This window comes from Marmota flaviventris, chromosome 3, assembly GCF_047511675.1.
Source record: "Marmota flaviventris isolate mMarFla1 chromosome 3, mMarFla1.hap1, whole genome shotgun sequence".
NCBI classification, from domain to species: domain Eukaryota; kingdom Metazoa; phylum Chordata; class Mammalia; order Rodentia; family Sciuridae; genus Marmota; species Marmota flaviventris.
In genome coordinates this window covers 22,100,095-22,123,537 of record NC_092500.1, presented here as the reverse complement: position 1 = coordinate 22,123,537, position 23,443 = coordinate 22,100,095, and the positions used below count along the sequence as shown (strand labels likewise).

The following is a 23,443-nucleotide window of genomic DNA, read 5'->3' as shown; positions in this document are numbered from 1 at the left end:
ATTGAACCCAGGAGCAATTAACCACTGGACCATATCTCCAGCCCTTTTTATTTTTTTATTTTGAGGCAGGGCCTCTATGAAGTTGGTGGGGCTGGCTTTGAATTTGCGATCTTCCTTCTTTAGCCTCCCAAGCCACCGGGATTAAGGGCATGTGCCACCATGCCTGGCTTTACTTCACTGTAGTGCCTATTCCAGTCCTTTCCTGCTGTTTGTAAGCCCCCAACCTTTTGATTCTATGGTAATTACCTTACCTCATTATAATTCAGAGGGTTAAAACCATCTACCCAGAGCTCCCCTCAGTGAGCCTCCTCAAACACTGCTGTAAAAGCTCCCTGCTCTCTCCTTTTTTTTTTTTCTTACAAGAAGTCCTCTGCTTGCCCAAAAGTCTACTACTTATTTCTGCTGTTTCTTTTTCTCCCTCCTTTATATGGTACTTTGCTTCATTGTTATTTCCTCTCTCTGTTGCTTTTTTCGGTTTTATGCTTTTTTGGGGATACTTTCCTACCATCTATAAATGTTCTTGGCCCTTCCTGGCCCTATAAAAACAAAAAAATTGAAAAACCTTGGATTTTTTTTTCTTGAGTGTATTTTTCTTTCAAATAGTCATTCTGTTTTTCTCTTTTTCTGTGACTAAACTTTGTTAGTTGGCTTTCTTTTACTGTAGCAAATAACTGAGATAAGTTATAAAGAGAAAAATGTTTTTTTGGGCTCATGGTTTCAGAGATTCTAGTCCCTGATAATTGGCCCTGTTGTTCTTTGGACCTGGGGGAGGCAGCATACCTTGACAGGGGGTACAGGGCAGAGCAGAACCACTCACCCCTAGGCCTGGAACAAAACAGAGAGGAGCCATGATTCTTTTTGAGGGTTTGCTCTCAATGACCTAAAGACCTTGCACTCCCACCTCCTGAAGGCTCCATGACCTCTCAGTTGTGCCACAGGCTGGGGACCAAGTTTTAATGTGGCCCTTTGGGGGACGTTCCAGATCCGTCCATCATCTGTGCTTTTCTCTGTTTCCTGACAACCTACTCACTGCTCAAGCCTTTTTTAACCTGCTTCTCTCTGACCTGTATGCTTTTGAAGAATGTCAAAATCAGTTTTAAGTTTCCATTTTTTGTTGTAAAGTCTGATACATTCTGGATTAGTGTGAAATTTTGCATTTTTATTTATCTGATCCTTATTCTTGTTGTATTTAAACCTCCATTGATAACCTAGTTAAGCGTTCTTCATTTGAATATAACAGTGTTTATTTTTTTCTTCTTCTTAACCTCTCCTATAAGTCTTTTCCATGCCCATGCTCATGCCCATGCCCATGCCTATGATCATTTAATGATATTTACTGTGTACCAGGTACTGTGCTAGTAGGCATTTGGATTTTAAATACTTAAAAAAAAAAAAAAAAGCACATTCCCTGGCCTTAAGTTATTCATGTTGGGGAGAAAGGTAAGTGATAGAGGAACATGAAATGCTAAAATTATATTGTTGTTTTGTTTTTAATGAGATAGCGCGTCACTATGTTGACCGAGTTGGCTTTGAATTCCTGGGCTCAAGTGATCCTACTGTCTCAGCCTCCCAAGTAGCTGGGACTACAAAGCATGTACCACCTGCCCAGCTATGTAGAGGATGTTCTAAAGAACAGATGAGGACTGTGTTGGTAAAGGGTTCAGGTACCTAAGGCTATAGCCAGATTGAACTTGTTCTCCCTTTTTGTTACCTTTGCTTTCCCATTTTGTACTTTAATGTATGCTGACCCCTGAGCTGAAGGCCTAGAGTATTCCCTCTGTCTTTTTGATGTTGAAATTCTTTTATAAGGTGGCATAAGGTAGGCTAATCTTTAGGTGGTAGAGTGAGTTGGTCACCTGCATACTGTGTTCCCTAAACCCACGGCTTGAATGCCGTGTTCCCACAGTGCTTTCTTTTCCTCTCAAATGATATATCGTATGTATCCAGGATTAGAGTTACTTATGTGCTCATCTTAGCCCTCTTGCTGACCTATAAACTCTTTGAGGGTAGTATCTATATCTGATTCATTTATATAATATCAAATATAATTTCAAAGTGACCAGCATAATATTTTAATAAATGCATTAAAAATCATAAGCCCTTGCTGTGTTCCTTCAGATCAAACTAAGACTTCTTCAAACTCATAAAGAAATTTTAAAGAGGCCTCAGTTTTCAGGGGCAGGTTTTGGTTCCTGTGTTCATGTGTGAGTATCACTAGCAGCAGGGGACAGACATTGCTGCAGTCTTGGGGACACCTGCCTGTGTCTGTGGTGGCTTTCCTACGGTGCTGTTAAGCCAGTACTGCTGGCTGGTTCACACTGATACAGTGACATGTAGTAAGCAGAGGTTCTGCAAAATGATTTTAGATAACAGCATTTCAAGGTCAAAGTCTTCTAAAGCTTTTACCATTTGAGAGGATGAGAACTATAAATTATTTTCTGCCTCAAATGGCTCTGTAATTTTCTAAGCTTTTTGTAGTATATCAAGTTGATAAGCGTGTGTTTTTTGGACTGTGATGATAAACTATTTCAAAAGGGAGTTTTATTTAAAAATTGTCTGAAAACATACAAGGGCACAGGGTAAACAGGAACCTTGGACAGAGTGCCATGGTGTCTTCAAAATGAAATGGTGATGTTAGTTTATATGATCCCCTAACATGTAGGATTTCACCACATTGGATAGGACTGTAGTCAGGTCCTTCTAAAAGCAGTTGTAGTTTAAGCAGGAGTAAAGAAATTGGATTATGCTAGTTTTCCTTTTCTTTTTTCTATATCAAAATTCTTTTTTTTTAAATTTTTATTTATTTATTTTATGGTAGAATGCATTTTGACAGATTGAACACAAATGGAGCACAACTTCTCATTCCACTGGCTGTACATGGTGCAGAGTCACTCCAGTAGTGTAATCATTCATGTATATAGGATAATAATGTCTGTCTCATTCTACTGTCCTTCCCATCTGCACAATCCTACCCCTCCCCTCACTCCCCTCTACACAAACCAAAGTTCCTTCATTCTTCTCTGTCCACCCGCCCCACTATGGATCAGCATCTGCTTATCAGAGAAAACATTCGGCTTTGGTTTTTTGGGATTGGCTTATTTCACTTAGCATGATATTCTCTAGTTTCATCCATTTACCCTCAAATGCCATAATTTCATTTTTCTTTAAGGCTGAGTAATATTTCATGTGTATATGTACCACATTTTCTTTATCCATTCATCTGTTGAATGGCATCTAGGTTAGTTCCATAGTTTAGTCACTCTGAATTGAGCTGCTATAAACATTGATGTGGTTGCGTCACTGTAGTATACTGATTTTAAGTCCTTTGGGTATTGCTGATGAGTGGGATAACTGGGTTAAATGGTGGGTCCATTCCAAGTTTTCTGAGGTATCTCCATACTACTTTTCATAGTGGTTGCACCAATTTGCAGTCCTACCAGCAATGTATGAGTGTACCTTTTCCCCCACATCCTTGCCAACACTTATTATTGCTTATATTCTTGATAATTGCCATTCTAACTGGAGTGAGATGAAATCTTAGAGTAGTTTTGATTTGCATTTCTGTAATTGCTAGAGATGATGAACATTTTTTCATATATTTGTTGATCGATTGTATATCTTCTTCTGAGAAGTGTCTGCTCAGCTCCTTAGCCCATTTATTGATTGGGTTATTTGGTTTTTTTGGTGTTAAGTTTTTTGAGTTCTTAATATATCCTGGAGGTTAGTGCTCTGTCTGAGGTGTGTGTGGTAAAAATTTTCTCCCATTCTGTAGGCTCTCTCTTCACATTATTGATTGTTTCCTTTGCTAAGAAGAAGCTTTTTAGTTGAATCCATCCCATTTATTGATTCTTCATTTTGCTTATTGCACTTTAGGAGTCTTGTTCAGGAAGTCAGGACCTAAGCCAACATGGTGAAGATTTGGGTCTACATTTTCTTTTTTTAGTCACAGGGTCTCTGTGTCTAAGTCTTTGATCCACTTTGAGTTGATTTTTGTGCATGGTGAGAGAGATTTAATTTTATTTTGCTACATATGGATTTCTAGTTTTTCTGGCACCATTTGTTGAAGTGGCTATCTTTTTTCCAATGTGTATTTTTGGCGTCTTTGTATAGTATAAGATAACCGTATTTATGTGGGTTTGTCTCTGTGTCTTCTATTTTGTACCATTGGTTTACATGTCTGTTTTGGTACCAATACCATGCTGTTTTTGTTATTATTGCTCTGTAGTACAGTTTAAGGTCTGGTATTGTGATGCCTCCTGCTTTACTCTTCCTACTAAGGACTACCTTTGCTATTCTGGGTCTCTTATTTTTCCAAATGAATTTCATGATTGCTTTTTCTAGTTCTCTGAAGACTGTCATTGGAATTTTAATAGGAATTGCATTAAATCTGTATAACAGTTTTGGTAGTATGGCCATTTTGACTATATTATTTCTGCCTATCCAAGAGCATGAGAGATGTTTCCATCTTCTGAGGTCTTCTTTAATTTCTTTCTTTAGTGTTCTATAGTTTTCATTGTAGAGGTCTTTTTTTTAATCAATCTAAAAAGATTGATTACCAAGTATTTTACTTTTTTTGAGGCTATTGGGAATGGAGTGGTTTTCCTAATTTTTCTTGCTGTGGATTCATTGCTTATTTATATAAATGCATTTGATTTATGGGTATTGATTTTATATCCTGCTACTTTGCTGAATTAATTTATTCTAGAAGTTTTCTGGTGGAATTTTTTGGATCTTCTAAATGTAGAGGCATGTCATCAGCAAATAATGATAGTTTGAATTCTTCTTTTCCTATGCATATCCCTTTAATTTCTTTTGTCTATCTGATTGCTCTAGCTAGTCCTTGACTTTCTTAAATCTACCAGTGGTTTCTTTGTCTTTCCTATGAATAGGGAAACAGTATGGTTTCTCATTATATTCTGGCTGATGTGACTGAAGCTTCTGGCATTTATTTTCTCTTAATATTAGAGAAGGGTAAATATTTAAGTCCCCAGTGTCTGTTTTGCTTTAGTTAGTTTATCCAAGGTTATTGCAAGTGGCAAGATTTTGGTTTTGGCCGTATTTCTTATTATATAGAATGCTTCTCTGAACTCAAGAAAGAATTAAAGATGTGCCTGGCCAGACAAATCAGGTTTTACTTGGGTGTTCCGCTTTGGAAGCTGAGTTCAAGTCTGAGAAGCATTGTTGTTTGTTTTTGTTTTTGGCCTTGACCAACCCTTGGTCCAGGCATGATAGCCTTTATCATTCTTTGAAGCTGGGACTGCTTGAGATCTAGAAGGAAGATGTATCTTTTCGAAGGCCTCTGTTTTGTACCATTCAGTGGCTTTGCTCTAGAGTGAGGTTCAGTGCACTTTTTACTTCATTTCTCAGGAGATAGTAGTTTTCATGCCTCTAGATTATCTGGCTCCACCAAGCCTCATTTTCTTTCAGTATCTCTGTTTCCTATTTTCAGGTCTCCTGTTGCTTTGTGGAGTGGTACCACACCACTGGGCTTGGTCTGGGCCCTGTTCAGTCCTCTTGCTGTGCTTACTGTAGATGTGGTGCACATGTCAAGGCGGACAGCAGAGGGCAGCAGCGGCAAGTCGCTGGCATCTTCATCCTCCTGCTTCCACATTCGTCCTGTCAACACCTCCTTTAGAGCCTCCTCCACGCCAGCAAGGCTCTGCTCACTTTTTGCTTAATTTTATGTTCTGCAGCCTGCATTTTGGGCAGTATTTTTATTTTTTTCCTTTTAGGAAGGTGGTCAATGAAACAGAAGTACTTAATGTAAAAGTTTTATAGAAAGTCCTGTATAGGTAAAAGTTGATTAGGTAAAGTGAGTAAGTTCGCATGGTATTTAATCCAGGTGGAATTCTAGAGGTGTGAGTTGAGAGTAAAAACAATTATTTTTTATTTTTTAAATTTGAAGCTTTGGGATGTGAGATCAGCAAACGAGAGGAAAAGCATTAATGTGAAGCAGTTCTTCCTAAATTCAGAGGACCCTCAAGACGAGATAGAAGTGATAGTGAAATGTTGTTCCTGGTCTGCTGATGGTGCTAGAATAATGGTGGCAGCAAAAAATAAAATCTTTGTAAGTATTCGTATTTTAAAAACCAAATTTAGCCTGATTTAAAGAAAATTAAAATTTTTATTAATTTTTTCATTTTACATTGTTTCTTGATATAAATAAAGTCTAGCTGTGTGATTCTGGGCAGGGTTTCCTAACCTTTCATTATTGTTTGGAATCATGCTCCTGGGGGATTTGGATGGCTTGTGACAAAAGGTGTGTATAGTCACATAGGTGTGGGAAATATCATGCACTGCTTTCTCCTCTGGGAGATAGACAGTGGGAACTAACATATTTAATGCCTTGGGTAACTCTACATTATAGAAGCAATTTGTGATGTTGAATCCACTGTTCCTCATGTGTAGTTAAAATGTGGAATAATTCTGCATCACTCTTCTCCTCCTCCTCCTCTTCCTTTTTTTCCCCATTAATTTCCAATACATTGATTTAGGTGATTTTTCAAAGAGCTATGTATCCCTAAAAAATTTATGATTTGGTGACTCTGATAGAAATACTCATCAACAACTGAACAAGATTGTAAGACTTTTATAAAGTAAATGAAAAGACAGTATTGTCCTCTTGTTTCCAATCTAATGAGTCTTTATATTTGTGCTGTTCAGAGTACTCACACATATAATTTCTTTTGATAGTAAATACCTAGGAGACAAAGCAGATTGCAATGACCCTATGATAATAATGAGGTAACTGAGGTTCAGAGCAGCCAAATAATTTGTCTAAGGTTGCACTGTGAATAGGATGGCCAAGTCTTCTGATTTACGGCTCACTGATATTCTTCTAACAGTAATTTTAAAAGACTTGAATAATAAAAATTATTTTTAAGAGCACAATTAAAATATAATATAGTTATATAAAAATTCACAGAAGGATCTGTGCATATGATTGTTATTGATCTGGTAACTGTGATGCTGGGATCTTGGTTGGTATTTATTTTTATTCCTCTGGTAGGAAATTAAGAGGAAAACGGTCTCCTTTTGTCTAAAGTTTGTCTTAAGTTTGCTAAAGTCTTTAAGAACAGAAAGGAACTACTGCATTTGCAAGTTTCAAAGATTTCAAATTTATTCTTATTAATAAGATATGTATAATGTAAAATTTGTCTTTTTTTATTTTGGTACTGGGGATTGAACCAAGAGTTACTTAACCACTGAGCTCTTTAAAAAAAAAATATTTTATTTAGTGACAGGGTCTTGCTAAGTTACTCACTGAGGCTGGCTTTGAATTTGCATTTCTCCTGCATCAGCCTCCTGAGTCACTGGGATCACAGGCCTGTGCCACTGATCCTGGCAAATTTATCATTTTGAAATGTACAATTCAGTGGTATTAATTATATTCATAATGTTGTATAACTTTTACCACTACATATTTCCAAATCTTTTTCATCACCCCAAACAGAAACTCCATAATCATTAATAACTCCCTGTTTGCCATTAGCTAACCCCTGATAACCTCTAACATAATCTATGAATTTACTTATTCTGGATATTTCATGTAAGTGGAATCATACAATATTGGTTTATTTGTTTCCGGCTCATTTCATTAAGCATATGTTTTCAGAGTTCATCTGCATTATAACATATATCAGAACTGCCTTCTTTTTTACAACTGAATAATATTTCATTATATATATGTATATGTGTTATACATTCATGAACTTATATATATATATGTATATGTATAATATATCTATATATTCCCCACATTTTATTCATACATTCATCTATGTATGGGCCCTGGGCTTTTCTCTACCTTAGGCTCTTATAAATAATGCTACAGTGAACATTGATGTACAAGTATCTGAGCCCCTGCTTGTTTTTTTTGGTACCGGGAATTGAATTCAGGGTCACTCAGCCACTGAGCCACATCCCCAGTCGAATTTTGTATTTTATTTAGACAGGGTCTCACTGAGTTCCTTAGTGCCTCGCTATTGCTGAGACTGGCTTTGAACTCTCTGATCCTCCTGTCTCAGCCTTCTGAGCCATTGGCATTACAGGTGTGCGCCACTGTGCCTGGCTCCATTGCTTTTGTGTGTATATCTTGGACTAGAATTGCTGGGTCATATAGGAATTCTGTACTTAGCTTTTTGAGGAACCACCAGGCTTTTCCACAGCAGCTGCATCATTTGACATTTCCACAGGCAACATACAAGGATTCCAAGTTCTCCATATCCTTGATAATACTTGTTATTTTCTTTTTTTTAAAAAAACTATAGCCATCCCGGTAGGTGTGAAGTGGTATCTCATTGTAATTTCAACTTGAATTTTCCTGATGACCGGTGATGTTGATCATTTTTTTAAAATGATCATTTTTTAAAAAAGATTTTAAAAGATCTAGTGAAAAAGGAAAATAACGTTACGTTGCATGAAATGCCTTCTTGTTTTAAAAACCTATAGATCTGTTTACCATGCTGAAAGAAAGCTACTGTACAATTACCCTTATGAGTATTTTGCATGTAGATCTCAAATTTTTTTTTAGTTGTCCCTTTCTCCTATTTCTTTCCCACTCTTTGGTATTGTTAATTCAACCCTGCTGTTAGGTTTTTCTTATTTTGTTCATGATTGGGACGTTTTCTATCCAGTTTGCAAAGTTCCTGTATCACTCTGGGCCACTAAGTTTTAAGAACAACCTGCTCTGGGAAACATTTAAATATGATTTCCTGTGCTTTGGCTTTGGCCCCCAAAGCTGTGCTGCTTACCGTCTTACCATCTGCGCATGCTTCCAGGGTTACATTCACTAAATCTCTTTTTCTTTTTCTATGTTTTGAAATGCTCACTGTGTGGCTCAGGCTGGCCTTGAGCTCATGATTTTCCTGTCTCAGCCTCCTGAGTAGCTGGGATTACAGGTGTACTCACTATCACTTCATTAAGCTTCTTTCTGGCTCCCACTGGGAACCTCTGTTTTCTTCCTGAGGACTGTGTTTTGGTCATGAATTCCTAGATTGTATCAACATATACTGTGTGTATGCATTAAGTATAAACCATCTTATCATTTGGCAAAAACTTTAAAAAGTATATTCAGCATTTAAAATTTTTCAAAAATTGAAATAAAGAAGGATAAATTACTCAAAAATAACTTTTTGGTTCAAAAATGGGAAAATGATGAATTGTAATGTAGTAATTTGTTAGCTCTGGAGAGAAATAGAAATAATGGAGTTAATTTCATTTAGCAAGACTGTGCTCTATATTTTGATCATCTTCATTTATGAATTGCATTTTCTCTTTTGAATAGATGAGCATTGGGGAGAACTACTCTCTGTTAATTTGACTAGTCCATTCATTTATTCACAAAGGTTTTTATTTCTCTTTAGCCCAGCTTGAGAGATCATCTGTGATGCATTTTCCTGTACAAAAACTGTTTCAAGATGAGCAGTGTTTTTAAAGTTGATGTATATTGATGTATTATCTTATTTATTATTGTTAGTAATTATGCCAGTTATTATAGTAATTATGCTAAATATAAAATGTATATCTACAATGTATTAGTAATTATAGTAGTTTTTCAGGACTTAGAATTTATAGTTGAAACAGGAGGAAATTCTTTTAAAAATAAATTTAGATTTAGTTTGGTATAGCTTATCTTTTAAATATTTTGCTTTCATAGATACTTCTATTTATGTTGACAGCTTTTTGATATTTATACCAGTGACCTGTTGGCAGAAATCCACACAGGCCATCATAGCACCATCCAGTACTGTGACTTCTCCCCTCAAAACCATTTGGCAGTGGTGGCTTTGTCCCAATACTGTGTGGAGGTAAGTCGTTGAATTTATTCAGTGACATCTGGGTCTCTAGAGATCCAAGGATAACAGGGAATGGGTTGCCTAAACCATTAGTTGTTCACAATGCTTTCTTGAAAAACTATAGAGTATTTTCTTCGTAGCCTAATAACCTGTAGCTTTGGAATATTGAACTATATAGCCAGCTTTAGTATTTCAACAGTGATTGGAGACTTGATTTGACAGTATAACAGGGAATGACAGTACCATTCATCAGGCATTTATTGAATCCCTAGCATTTTGGGGGGGTTGGGGAAACAATGAAATGACCACTAGTTTTCTAGGCTGAACTATGTCATCTCTTGAACAGTATAAGGATAGACAGACTTTTTTCTTCTTAAAAGAAATGAACTTTAAAAAAGTTCAGATTCTTAGATCATTGAGTAGGATAAGATGGAAGTTATATTTAGAATTGATTAAGATAAGATTTTTATTTTTATTGCCAAGCACTAAAGAGTAAAATGACTCTTATAAATTACTATTTATACATATAATTTTGTACTTTCCTAATAAATTATACATTCAGGGCCTGTACCTAACTAGTCTTGGAAGAATTCTATCAAGTGAGTTACTCTATTTTTTTTGAAGTTGTCAATGGACTTTTATTTTATTTTATTTATATGTGGTGCTAAGAATCGAACCCAGTGCTTCACATATGCTAGGCAAGTGCTCTACCACTGAGCTATAATCCCTGTCAGAGTTGCTCTATTAATTTACTCAAAAGACAATGAATTGTATTTTCCCTTCAAAGATGGATTAGTTTTTCAAAGCCTTAATACTCCCTATTCCTTGGTTTGGTCTCACCATCAGGTAGTTTGAGGGGATAGGGCTTTATCTGGAAAGTAGAGGTAACAGATGAAGGCATGAGTTCTGTAAGTGCCTTCTGATTCTTTTTTTTTAGTACCACGGATTGATCCCAGGGGTACTTAACCACTGAGCAACATCCCCAGCCCTTTTATTTTTTATTTTGAGATAGGGCCTCATGTAAGTTGCTGAAGCTGATCTTGAACTTGTGATTCTCCTTCTCAACCTCCGAGTTGAGGCATGCACCACTGCACCTGGCTGCCTCCTGATTCTTTTTTTCTTTTCTTTTCTTTCTTTCTTTTTTTTTTTTTTGTGGTACTGAGGATTGAATCCAGGCCAGGGCCTTGTGCATACAAGGCAAGCACTCTACGGACTGAGCTATATATCCCCAGCCCCTGATTCTTAAGTACAGCAATACAAGTAACACTGAAAGACTTTCCTCTGAGAACCTGCCTGTTGTAAGCCGAGGCAGTGAATTAAAGAACTCTAGTTCTCTAATAAATTTATTTCCAATAAATTTTCTTTTTATAGGTACCAGGGATTGAACTCAGGGGATTCAACCACTGAGCCACATCCCCAGCCCTGTTTTGTATTTTATTTAGAGACAGGGTCTCACTGAGTTGGTTAGCACCTCACTGTGCTGAGGCTGGCTTTGAACTTGGGATCCTGCCTCAGTCCCTGGAGCCTATAGGATTACAGGTGTGCACACTGTGCCCAGCTCAATAAATTTTAATTTTTATATTTGATGTTATTTATCAAAGTTTGCTATATATTTATGTTATTTTAGTCAAATGTATACGTATATTAATTTTCATGGTAGCTCAATCAGAATAAATTTTTAAATAGTTAAAAAAGAGAGAGAGAGAGAGAGAGAGCGTGCGCGCACTCCAGTTCTGTTCCAGACAGTAGGAAGAAGCGGGGTGGTATGGGCAGGGTACTTCTGGGCAGAGATCTTGAATTAGAAGAGTCAGATCTACCAGGGAACCTGAACTTTATCTGTAGATTCTCAAGGTAGATGTGGTTGGAATTTTCCCCTCTCCAAGTTTTGTCAGGATTTTTAGAGGGAGTAAAGGAGCAACCCCTCTTTCAACCTTCTAAGACCCTTACTCTCTTGCATACTTATCTTCTTCTCTCTAGAAAACAATAGCTTCCTTCTTGAAATATAGGGACTTGGCTCAGGAGGCTCTGAGTGACAAAGAAATGAGTGGGAAGAGATGGAGAAAACAAGGAAGGAGGAGAGGAAAAAGTTTCTTTTTTTAAATGTTTTTATTAGTGCATTGTAGTTATACATAATATTGGGGTTCATTTTGACATAATCATACATGCATGAAATATAATTTGTTCCACTTCAACCCCCAGTACTTCTTCTCTCTTTCTCTCTTCTCCCCCTTCCCTTATTCCCTTTCCTCTATTCTACTGGTCTTCAATTTATTTATAGTTTTGTAAAATTACTGCTTTATAAGTATACATATAGGTGAAATTCACTGTGATATACTCATATATGTACTTAGTATAATTTGGTCAATTCCATTCTCCCCCCCCCACACTTTTTTTTTGTTTTGGTCTCTGTTCCCTTCCTCTCAGTCTCCTTCCTCTGCTTCAGTGATCTCTCTCTGTTTTCATGAGACTCCCCCCCCCCCCCCCCCCTTAATTTTTGCCTAGCTTTCACATATGAGAGAAAACATTTGACCCTTGACTTTCTGAGTCTGGCTTATGTCACTTAACATAATGTTCTCCAGTTCCATCCATTTACCAGCAAATGCCATAATTTCATTCTTTATATCCATGCATCCATATCCATCAATGTGTTTACATATTTATGGCTGTGTAAAACTCCATTGTTACATATACCACATTTTCTTTATCTGTTCCATCTGTTGTCAGGCTTCCAGGTTAGTTCCATAACATGGCTGTTTTGAATTGCATTGCTGTAAATATTAAAGTGGCTGTATAGCTATAGTGTGCTGATTTTAATTATTTTGTATAAATACTAAGGAAGGAGATACTGGGTCATCTGGTGGTCCCATTCCTAGTTTTTTGAGGAATCTCCATACTTCTTTTCAGAGTGATTATACTGATTTGCAATCCCACCAACAATGCATGAGTGTACTTTTTCCCCCACATCCTTGCCAGCATTTATTATTGTTTGTATTCTCAATGATTGCCATTCTAACTGGAGTGAGATGAAATCTCAATGTATTTTTGATTTGTATTTCCATGATTGTTAGGATTGTTTAACATTTTTTCATATATTTGTTGGTCATTTGTATTTCTTCTTTGCAAAAAGTCTGTTTGGTTCTTTTTCCCATTTATTAATTGGGTTGTTATTATTATTGCTGTTAAGTTTTTTCAAGAGAGATTTTTCAGTTGTGGAATTGTTTTTGATTTCTGGCTTTAAGCTCCATATATCCCAGTTTGGACTCTAGAGATAAAGCAGAGGAAATTTCATATAATTAGTTTGTAACCATAGAACTAATTCACTGAATGAAAACCACTGGACGTGTGATGAAGTACTTATTTTATCCATGCTAGATCTGAAATCATAAAGTAGGTCTGTAATCAAAGTGTAATGAGAGGAACTCAGGCACATATGGTACTTCATTAGATTGGAATGTATTTAAGTAATTTATAGCAGAACCTAGGACAAAATATAGCTGGGCTGGTTGCAGACAAAGACAATTTGTAATAAGCATGAATAACAACAGAAATGTATACATGTTACAATTAGTGCATTCATTTATGGTTTTGCAAGCATTTGGGATGAAGTGGAAAATAGTCTGTATCTGGAAGCTGCTTATATTCATGCTATTATTTTTTTAGATTGATTTTTAAAAAATAGACAAACATTTATATTATTCCAAAATCAAAGTTTTATAAGAGAACTTTCACTATCATCCTTGATTCTTCTTCCCCATTATACTACCCTACCCCATGGATAACAATGTTTCTTTTTACATATAGAAGCAGATATCTGTGTGCATATATATCCATATCTGTATCCATATATTTCCATATTTATATTTCCAACTGTTTTTTTTATAAATGATAGTATGTGTACTCTTCTGCATTTTGCTTTTCTTCAGTTAACAATATATCCTACAGATTAGCCATTATCAGGGTGCTTTTCTCACTGCAGTTTGCATAGTATTCCATCATGCGATTAATGTAGTTTTATTCAGTTGGTTTCCTATGGACAAACGGTTAGATTGTTTTCAGTTTTTGCTATTAAAAATAGTCATACAATGAATAATCTTTAGCACAAGACATTTTGTATTATTATAGTTTGGGGGTTGTTTTCATGGAGGTGGTATTGCTGAGCCATACTTGCTATTTTAAGTTTTCTTTCTATATTCAAAATGTTTATGAATGTTATTTCCTATATTCTGTGTTTATTCTGTAGTTATGGAATGTAGACTCATGTGTAAAGGTAGCTGATTGCAGAGGACATTTAAGTTGGGTTCATGGTGTGATGTTTTCTCCTGATGGATCATCATTTTTGACATCTTCTGACGACCAAACAATCAGGGTGAGAAATTCTGAGATTTTCATTTTAAACATTTATGATGGTGAGTGAAACTTTCTACAACTAAGAAATTGATGGGCAATATTGGGAGAAGTAAAGTAGGAAGCTATGAGGTTCATATTCTTCCTGGAAAAGTGCTACTATGTGGACTTTAATGATCTCATTCATTCAGACACTCATTGAGTATTACCATGGGTCAGGTGCTATGGGAAGTCCAATGATTAAACTGTATTTTGGTTAATTTGCATATATTACACTTGATTCCTGAGAATAATTTTTGACTCTTTCTTCTAACTTGAATTCCATATTCTAATATATTCTGCCTTTCATTTTTCTCATCATTGTCTCAACTTTTCCATTCCTATTCCTAGGGTCTCATTACCTATTGCCTGTCTTACATTAGGCTCTCCCACAGTCTTTTTTCAAGCTTTCTACATGCTGCTTTCAGGATATTTTCCTTATGTGCAATATAGTCTTGTCTCTTTTGAGTGGGGAGGATGCTAGGGATTGAACCCAGGTCCTTGCATTTGCTCAAAACAAATACCCCCTCACCACTACCTAGGAAATACTTCTAACTTAACCTGCTGTTAAGCTTCACAGTATGATCTCATTCTGTTCCAATCTGTCTTTCATTTTACTCCTACAGGTAACCTACATTGGACTGCTCAGATTTTCCTAAAACCCTGTAGTTTCCTGCTTTCTGTACTTTTGCTTAAGTGATTTCTTATGCTTTGAATACCATATTTCCCTATATTTCTGCATTTGAAATCTTGACCATCCTATAGGTTCCCTCTAGCATTCCTTATTTGTGGGAATGTGTCTTATATCTCTTAATGCTATATAATTCTATGTCAGTTTCTAAGAACACTTATCAAATTCTGATTTTAAGAACAGATTTAAGGGGCTGAGGTTGTGACTCAGAGATAGAGCACTCTCCTAGCATGCATGAGGCACTGGGTTCAATCCTCAGCACCACATAAAAATAAAATAAAGATATGGTGTCCACCTATAACTAGAAAATAATATTAAAAAAATTTTAAAAAGATTAAAAAAAAAGATTTAATTTACTCTCCATCTCTAGTGTTCCTCTGCTCCATGATCTATTCACACATTTTAGCTTATAGATGGGTCTTTGTGTCCATGGATCCTGGTTGGCACTATGGCAGCTAATACAGTGTTTTATACATTTTGTATCTAAAACTTATTTAGTACTTACTGTATGCCAGATATTGTGAAAAGTACTATATGTGTATTAATTTCCTAACTCTCACAACAGTCCTTTTTGAAGCTGAGGAAATAGGCACAGGAAGGTTAGTTGGGCCCAGAAAGGTCACTGCTAGTTAATGTGTCAGTCTTATTGAGCTGGAGCTAGAATATAAGTCAACTTACTGCTTCCTCCATCAAGAAGGTCTTCTTTAAAAACAAAACAAAAAGCTGTGTTAAGAAACACACTGTTGCAGTATGTTTAGTGATATAATTAATTTATATTCTGGTATATTCTTGTGGTCTGGTATCAAACAGTTTGAGAAGCAGCAGGTGGTGTTTATCTTTGAGTAGCATGGGTTAATAGACTGCTCAAAGTTATAACATTATGTAAAACTAGAATTCATACTGAGGCATTTTGGCTCCAGAGCCCACAACTTCTAATACTAAATGCTTCTCACTATAGCATGTGTTAGTAAATATTTATTGTTGGGTTATAATACAACATTTGGAAGTTTTCTTGCATTATAGACATTTTAATTATGAAGCGTGGCTTGTGTTTTCCTTTAAGAATAAAACTTTATATTATCTTAGAGGATGAACTTATAATATATAGTCATTTTTGTTTCTTTATATCTTAATCAGGTCTGGGAGACAAAGAAGGTATGTAAGAACTCTGCTATAGTGTTAAAGCAAGAAGTAGATGTTGTGTTTCAAGAAAATGACGTGATGGTCCTTGCAGTTGACAATATGAAACATCTGCAAGTGAGTATTTTTTTGAGAAAATAATTTGAAAAATTATTTTGGTTGAACTCAAAATTATTGTTTGTTTTGGACTTGGGGTCAGGCATAATTGTATAGTTCTAACAGATGCTCCATAGGAATTAGTTGAATAAATATATGGGTCTTGAGCTATAGTTTAGATATGCCAGTATTTCGAATTAAATTAGATGCTACTTCACTGTACCACACTTCTTTTTGATTGATATCTATGATCACATTCCTTGATTGGCACGGAGTCTTTGGGATACCATGAGGACACAATTGAACTTGTTTACAGTAGTGATTTAGACATGTCTGATGGCATATATGGAGGGATGAGCATACTAATGGAAGTATTTTTGCAGAGGAAAGATAATAAGTTCTTTGAAATTAAAAATTACCTTAAGTGGGGAAGGAGTCTGAGTCATCAGAACTGAGGAAGGAGCTGGACTTTGTGTACTGAAGCATACCTTTTCATTCATTCATTCACTCATTCATTCGTGTATTTGTTCTGAATGCTTATTAATTCTCATGAAGGAAAAGATTGTGATGTACCACTGAAAGAACTATATTGCTCAGGGATCCCAAACAGTGTACTTTAGGGTGGGACCCATAAAGAGGAAGGCATTTTTCAACTGATTGATAAAGGCTCCCAGAGGCCCGTTGGCAGAGGAATGGTATTTAGAAGCTCTGAATGGTGGTTACAGAGAGAGCAGATGCCTTAAAGAACGTTAGCATTTAGCAGCAAGTTAGTGCCACTGGGTTGGTGTTAGGTTGGTGCCTTGAGTAAAGTTTCCTCCAAATAGAAGTCCAGTGCAGTGGGCACTGTGTTGGTAGAGAAGTCTGGAAGCGGGGGTAGCATTGTGAGCAGTAACATCAGGAAAAAGCAAATCCGACATGGAAGATCAACACAAGAGACTGCCTTGGTGGCCAGACCACGCAGAACAGCTGGGTAGTGGACCTAGGAGGAGTTAGTGTAACTGAGTGAGGGTTGAGTTGTGGCTGAGAGAGGTGGTAAGAGCAGCAGCCAGAGAAGAGCTGGGGGTAGGTAGTGAATTCCTTCTTGCCCTGCAGATTCTTTTTTCAAGATGCAACTTGAGTTCATCTTTTTTCCAGATGGATTATATTAGTGCCTTATATATTTTTTTGTTTTCTTTTTCATTTTTTAGTGGTGCTGAGGATTGAACCTAGTTGACCCTGTAATCTGTATAACTGAAACAAATTTGCTTGTTTCATTTTGAAAAATAATTCAAGAATTTTAAATTGTGACACTAAGGAAAAAAGGAATAACTGACAGTTGTAAGCTAGAGAAATAGTTTTCTAGATAGCATATCTTAGTTGAGTGATAAGGCAACTTTTTTGTGTGGGATTTCAAAAAGTAATTATTAGCATTTGATTATGAAATTGGGTAACCTTAGTTAAATATTACAGATTCAATCAATAAATTATGCTTATGGGTTCTTCTCCAATATCCCTTTACTTTGTGCCCCTCTCCCTTAAAAATTCTTAAAATTGCCATGCTATGTAAGTGATTTGGAGGAAAAAAGTCCTGTTTAAATTTAGATTTGTCTTTTTATGTATGTCTGTTTCAGTCCTGTTTCGCCAACCCTTTTGAAAAATATCAGAAAAATATATTTTAACAAATGATAACCCTATTAAAAATGAACTTTGTGAAAAAATGGAAAACAGGGTATGGAGCTAGCTGTGGGATTATGAATCAGACAGATGTGTCTCAGGTGGTGGGCATAGCAGCTGCTTTTAAACCTTTTAAGGTTTTTATTTTATGATGAAATGAAATGAAAGCATGAAGTGCTAAATACAGCTGCTGAGACAGGGATGTAGCTTCATTGTTCCCCAGGGAGCTGCAGTTAATTATTTTCTGTGTTTTATTTTATGTTTTTCAATTGAGGCCTGTGTTCTAAAGAAGAAAAACTGCTCCGACAACCTAATAACTGATGTGCCTTGTTTTTTAGCTCATTAATGGAAAAACAGGTCAAGTTGATTACCTGACTGAAGCTAAAGTTAGCTGCTGTTGCTTAAGCCCACATCTTCAGTATGTGGCATTTGGAGATGAAGATGGTGCCATTGAGGTATTCAGTTCTAGTCTTGTGTAACTGTGTAACTGTGCGGAAGAGTAATTTATTTAAAATTAAGCACATTTTTATTTATTTAAAATTAAGCACGTGCCATTGAGGTATTCAGTTCTAGTCTTGTGTAACTTGTGTAACTGTGCGGAAGAGTAATTTATTTAAAATTAAGCACATGCCTGGCATTCTACACGTGCATACTAGACAAGTCTCCCTGTGATCTGTTAGGCATTGTTCTGTGAGAGCCTTTTCCAGGTGTTTGTAAATTTTCAGATTGCCTTTACCTCATGCTTTTTGTATTTTTTATTTTCTACCTAGTATTTTTGTTGTTCTGCACACATTTCAAACACTGAGATTTAGCCAACTACACAAAAGCATTTTTTTCTCCTCCTCTTAGAAGCTCATAGGTGTGGAATGTAAATTGTTTCCATTTTGGTCCTGATAACTCCTTGGGAGTTTCAGTGCAGGGTGGGCTATGCTTGCCTGTTTTGCCACCCCTTGCTTTTTAGCATTTGGTGTTAGAAGTACATCTGCTCACCACCTGAAATCCTTATCTAATAAGACCAAGTAACTAAAAGTGGAATCAGGTTATAGGCAGAAAAGGTAGTATAATAAAAATAATTTGGGGGGCTTAGGTTATAGCTCAGTGGTAGAGCACTTGCCTTGCACATGTGAGGTACTGGGTTTGATCCTCAGCATTACATAAAAATAAAGATATATGTCCATCTTTAAAAAAATAATTTGGATAAAAATAGTATTTATTACAAGTGAAATTCATCACAGAAGAACACATTTTTGTATAATAATTTTTTGAGAACATTGGCTCCTTCTCTCAGTTTGTCTCACCTAGGCTCATTAGCCACATTTACTTTAATTTGGATTCATTTTCATAGGGAATTACACAGATATTTTCAAGTCTATATTGTTCCACAAAGAAGAGATTGAATACTAATACACAAAATGAAGAAAGAAATGACATCAATTTTATTATGTACTTCCTGTGGTCATTGTAGCATGGATTTGGAGTCAAGACTTCATTTTTTTCTTCATTATTATGAAAAATTCATTGTTAAGATGGGTGCTATAAGAGATGATTGTACATTTAGAGGTCAATCTTAGTCTTCCCTTTCCTTTGTGTGTGTGTGTATAATCTTTATATATTTGTATATAATAATATACAAATTGTTGTATATTATTATTTATTCTGAAAAGGTTCTTGTTTCTTCTTTTTCTTTTACCTGGTTGTTTGTTTGTGGTGCTGGGGATTGAACCCAGACCCTTGAGCATGCTAGGCAAGTGCTCTACCACTGAACTACATCCCAACCATGTTCCTTTTGTTTTTAACCATCAATGTATCTAGAAACAAGCCTACTACATCCTTAACCTCTTTAAAATCCTCAAACATTATATATACACACCCATTATATATATATATATATATATATATATATATATATATATATACACACACACACACACACACACACACACACAATGAACTGTGTGAAATTACCAATATCTGACTTTCTAAATCTAATTTTAACATATAAAATGGCAATTTCATTTGGTTCAGCCTAAATAATAGCAACTAGCATTTATTAGACATTTACTGTGTCAGATGCTCTCATTGAATTCTTAAAACATCCCAGGTGTTAGATACTGTTATTCTTGTTTTACAAACGTCTGAACGCTTCATTTCTACAACTTTCCTAATTAGTAGAACCAGTATTCAAAGGCAGGTCTCTGAGCCTTTGCGCTCCACTGTTATGCTACCCTGCCTTCCCTGGAAGAATTATGAAATTGTCTATCCTGCTCACTTAGGAAGGCTCCCATTCACACAGTTCTGTTTCAGCTTTTCATCTCTGGGACAAAAAAGTTCTGAGAGGAACTACTTAGCAGAGAAAAGATTTATTTTGATTAATGATTTCAGAATTTTCTGTCTATGCTCCACTGGCTTCATTGTTTTGGGGCCTGTAGCAAGACAGAAACATCATAGCAGAAGGGTGTGGCAGAGGAAAGCTGTTTACCTCTTGGCTGCCAGGAATCAGAGAGGAGGGGCTGGGGACAAGATGAAATCCCAAGGGCATGCCCCTAGGGACCCACTCCCTTTAACTAGGCTCCCTTTCTACACTGGGGACCAAGTCTTTAACACGTGAGCTTTGGGAGGACATTCCAGATCCAAACCATTACTTCTCTTTGTTTTCCAAGGGGCCAGTTTGTAGATATATGGGTTAGGTTTGAATTTAACTCCATTGTTATTTTCCTTCGGCTTTCTTGACTACATTTTATTTTATTTATTTATTTATTTATTTATTTATTTATTTATTTATTGCAACCTATGTTCTGTCCCTCAACAATGGTGCAGTGGAAAGAGCGATAATGTGAATATCCTGATTTACAACATAATTCTGCTGGGACTGTGGATCCAGTTTCCTCAACTGGAAAATGGACAGAATGATGTTTTGCCTTAGCCATGTAGGAAGTATATGGACACAGCCATGAAAGCTTGCCTCTCCTATCAACTCCCTATGCATGAACTCAAAAATAGAAAAAATGAGACTCTTTCCTGTGTACAAAAGTAAAACGCAAAACCATAGCAGAAAATTATCATCATTATTATTATTATTTTGCAGTGTTGGGGATCAGAGAGGAGAAAATTATAAAACGGACTGAATAGCAAAGAACTGACTATAATCTGAAGACATTAACTTATCTAATAGAAGCAGGCAGGTTTTAATATATCTAAAGAAAGACATCAGGTTCCACAACTTACTAGTTTTATTATCTTGGACAATTCATTTCATCAATTAGAACCTTACGTTCTTTCTTTGTATCAGAATTGGGATGCAGATTCAGAGAGATGATCTATGTGAAGTTTTAAGCTTAACACCTGACATAGAACCAGCACATAATATATATATATATATATATATATATATATATATATATATATATATATATATATATTTATTTTTTAATTTTTATTGTTGGTTGTTCAAAACATTACATTTTACTACATTTTAATTTGGGCGAAGAAACCATATTTACTTTTGTGAGGGTGTAAGTTCATTTGAGAGCATTTTTGACAGTCATTATTATTATTATTTTTTTTAGTTTCTATTACTAATATATGAATCTCTGTATTTGGCACATTAGTTCTTAGCCCTCTTAAGTCTTGTCATCCTTTATCTTTTCTCATCTCTGTTGTTTTGTGAAGAGCTTGCCTTGTCTTATCCAGGATATTTACTGTTCTTCTTTTTCATCCATCATAAATGTCTTTTTTTTTTTGGAGGCTAAGCCTGGACTGCCTCTTATTTGATGATTTGGGTAGTTGAGTATTCAGAGGGATCACTGGTTCCTCCTGCCATCTGGCCATTCCAGTGAATGTTTGATTTTACATGGTGTGTGCTAATGTGTATATATGCATATATGTGTATTTTTGTGTCCCATTCACTTGTGTATTTTTAGTTAACTGAAAGAACTATGAGAGGGGAATTCTGTACCCTTCTCTCATCCTATTTTCTTTTAGTATCTTTGTGGGCATAATGCCTAGGTATTGCTTAATTTCTTTGTATTAAGTTTTCTGTGTTTTTCTACTTTGAAGATTTTAGAACTTCTAAACAACAGAGTCTTCCAGCCCAGGGTTGGTCACAAGAAAGCTGTACGGCACATCCAGTTCACAGCTGATGAGAAGACTCTCATTTCAAGTTCAGATGATTCTTCAATTCAGGTGAGAGAACTAGTGAATTCCTAACACATATAATATTAGTGAGAAGAACAAAGGAACATTTCTCTAGCAAAAGAACATTTTGAATGTGCCTGAATTCTAGTGTGCATTTTAAGCATATCACTTCTGGAGTGCATTCAGATTATGCACATGGACTTAGATGAAACCCATTTGTGTTTCTTACCTTTCCTTGTGTGTGGTGAGCAGTTTGATTTAGAACTCCCCACTGGAAGGTTGTTTGTTTTGAAAATCCAAGATTCATTTGAATTCTTTTGTCAGCCTTGGTATTTATATTTGTATCAGTAAATAAAATTTTTGCCACATTTATGTAATTGCACTAATAAAATCTGATTAAAATAATTTCATTCTTATAAAGAATAACAGTTATTACAGAGATGAAATTCTATGAAAATTCTATGAAAAAAGGAGTGAAGATCGTGGATATGTTCTTTTAAAATTTACTTGGTTTTCATTAAAGTTTCATGAACATACTTTAAAAACTCAGATAGTAGTAAGAGGCTTATTATGAAAACGATACCTCTTCCAATTTCTAATTCTTCAGAATTACCACTTTTAGCTTTTAGAGTTTCTTTTGATATATTTACCTTCTTACCTCCATATGGCCTGCTGATAGTGCTATTTTGGATTTTCCCATCTGAGGAATTATCTACTGGCTTCCCTATAGTAAGGTGCAGATTTGGGTTTTCTTCTTCCTCCCCCCTGTTCTACCTCTAGCATATGTATGTCTACACATGCGCACACCCCATTGTCCTAATGCAGTATGACAAAATTTTCTTTAGGTCTTTAGTATTATTACTATGACTAAGTAGACTTTGTGTACTAAAGATACTATGAATACATTTATAATTCAGCCTTTCTCTAGTCATAGTTGGAAACTATTATTTTATCTTAAAACTTGAAGTTATTACTTCATTTTCCTCCAAATTCCAAAGTTGATGTTGAAAAGTCTGAAGCGATTCTGTTTCCTAATCTTTCTCTGTGGAAGATTTTAGGGTCTTAGTCTTCACAGAAATTTCATGTGTTTTGGTGTGTGTTTGATTTCATTCATTGTTTTGTATGTTTAGTATCTTAATTGGAAATGTATTGTTTTTAATTTAGGAAGTTCACTTTGAATTATTTCTTTTATATCTCTATATATCTACATGTATATTTTACATACATATATATTTAATTACATATATTTATATATATATTTGGTTTGAATCTGCCTTCTCTTTCTGTAACACCTCTCATTTAGATGTTGGCTCCTGGATCAGTCAGCTAGTTTTCATCTTCTATATTTCAGCTTTCTATACTGTGCTCCATTTCCTGGAAGTGTCCTTAGTTTTATCTTTCACCCTTTTTATCGAGTTTTAAATTTCTACCATTTTTCATTTTATTTCTGTTTTATTCTATTTTTTTCTTTTTATTTTAATGCCCAAGAGTCTATTCTTATTATTTAATCTTGGTAGGGTTCTTTTTTTTGTCATTTTTGGAACTGGGG

The 23,443-nt window shown here is 35.6% G+C and overlaps 1 protein-coding gene across 8 annotated transcripts in view; it reads left to right on the top strand.

The window, feature by feature from the left end:
* The window catches only part of Apaf1 (apoptotic peptidase activating factor 1), a 77,053-nt gene that overhangs the window by 38,408 nt on the left and 15,202 nt on the right, over positions 1–23,443 (top strand). For 5 of the 8 annotated variants that reach the window (XM_071609610.1, XM_071609609.1, XM_071609614.1 and 2 more), the window contains 6 exons: positions 5,906–6,067; positions 9,681–9,809; positions 14,038–14,163; positions 16,009–16,128; positions 18,099–18,215; positions 21,817–21,942. In XM_071609610.1, the coding sequence (XP_071465711.1) occupies positions 5,906–6,067; positions 9,681–9,809; positions 14,038–14,163; positions 16,009–16,128; positions 18,099–18,215; positions 21,817–21,942 (780 nt within the window). Of the gene's footprint in view, positions 1–5,905; positions 6,068–9,658; positions 9,810–14,037; positions 14,164–16,008; positions 16,129–18,098; positions 18,216–21,816; positions 21,943–23,443 lie in introns of those variants that run through there. The other 3 variants (XM_071609612.1, XM_071609613.1, XM_071609615.1) reach the window with 2 other exon arrangements.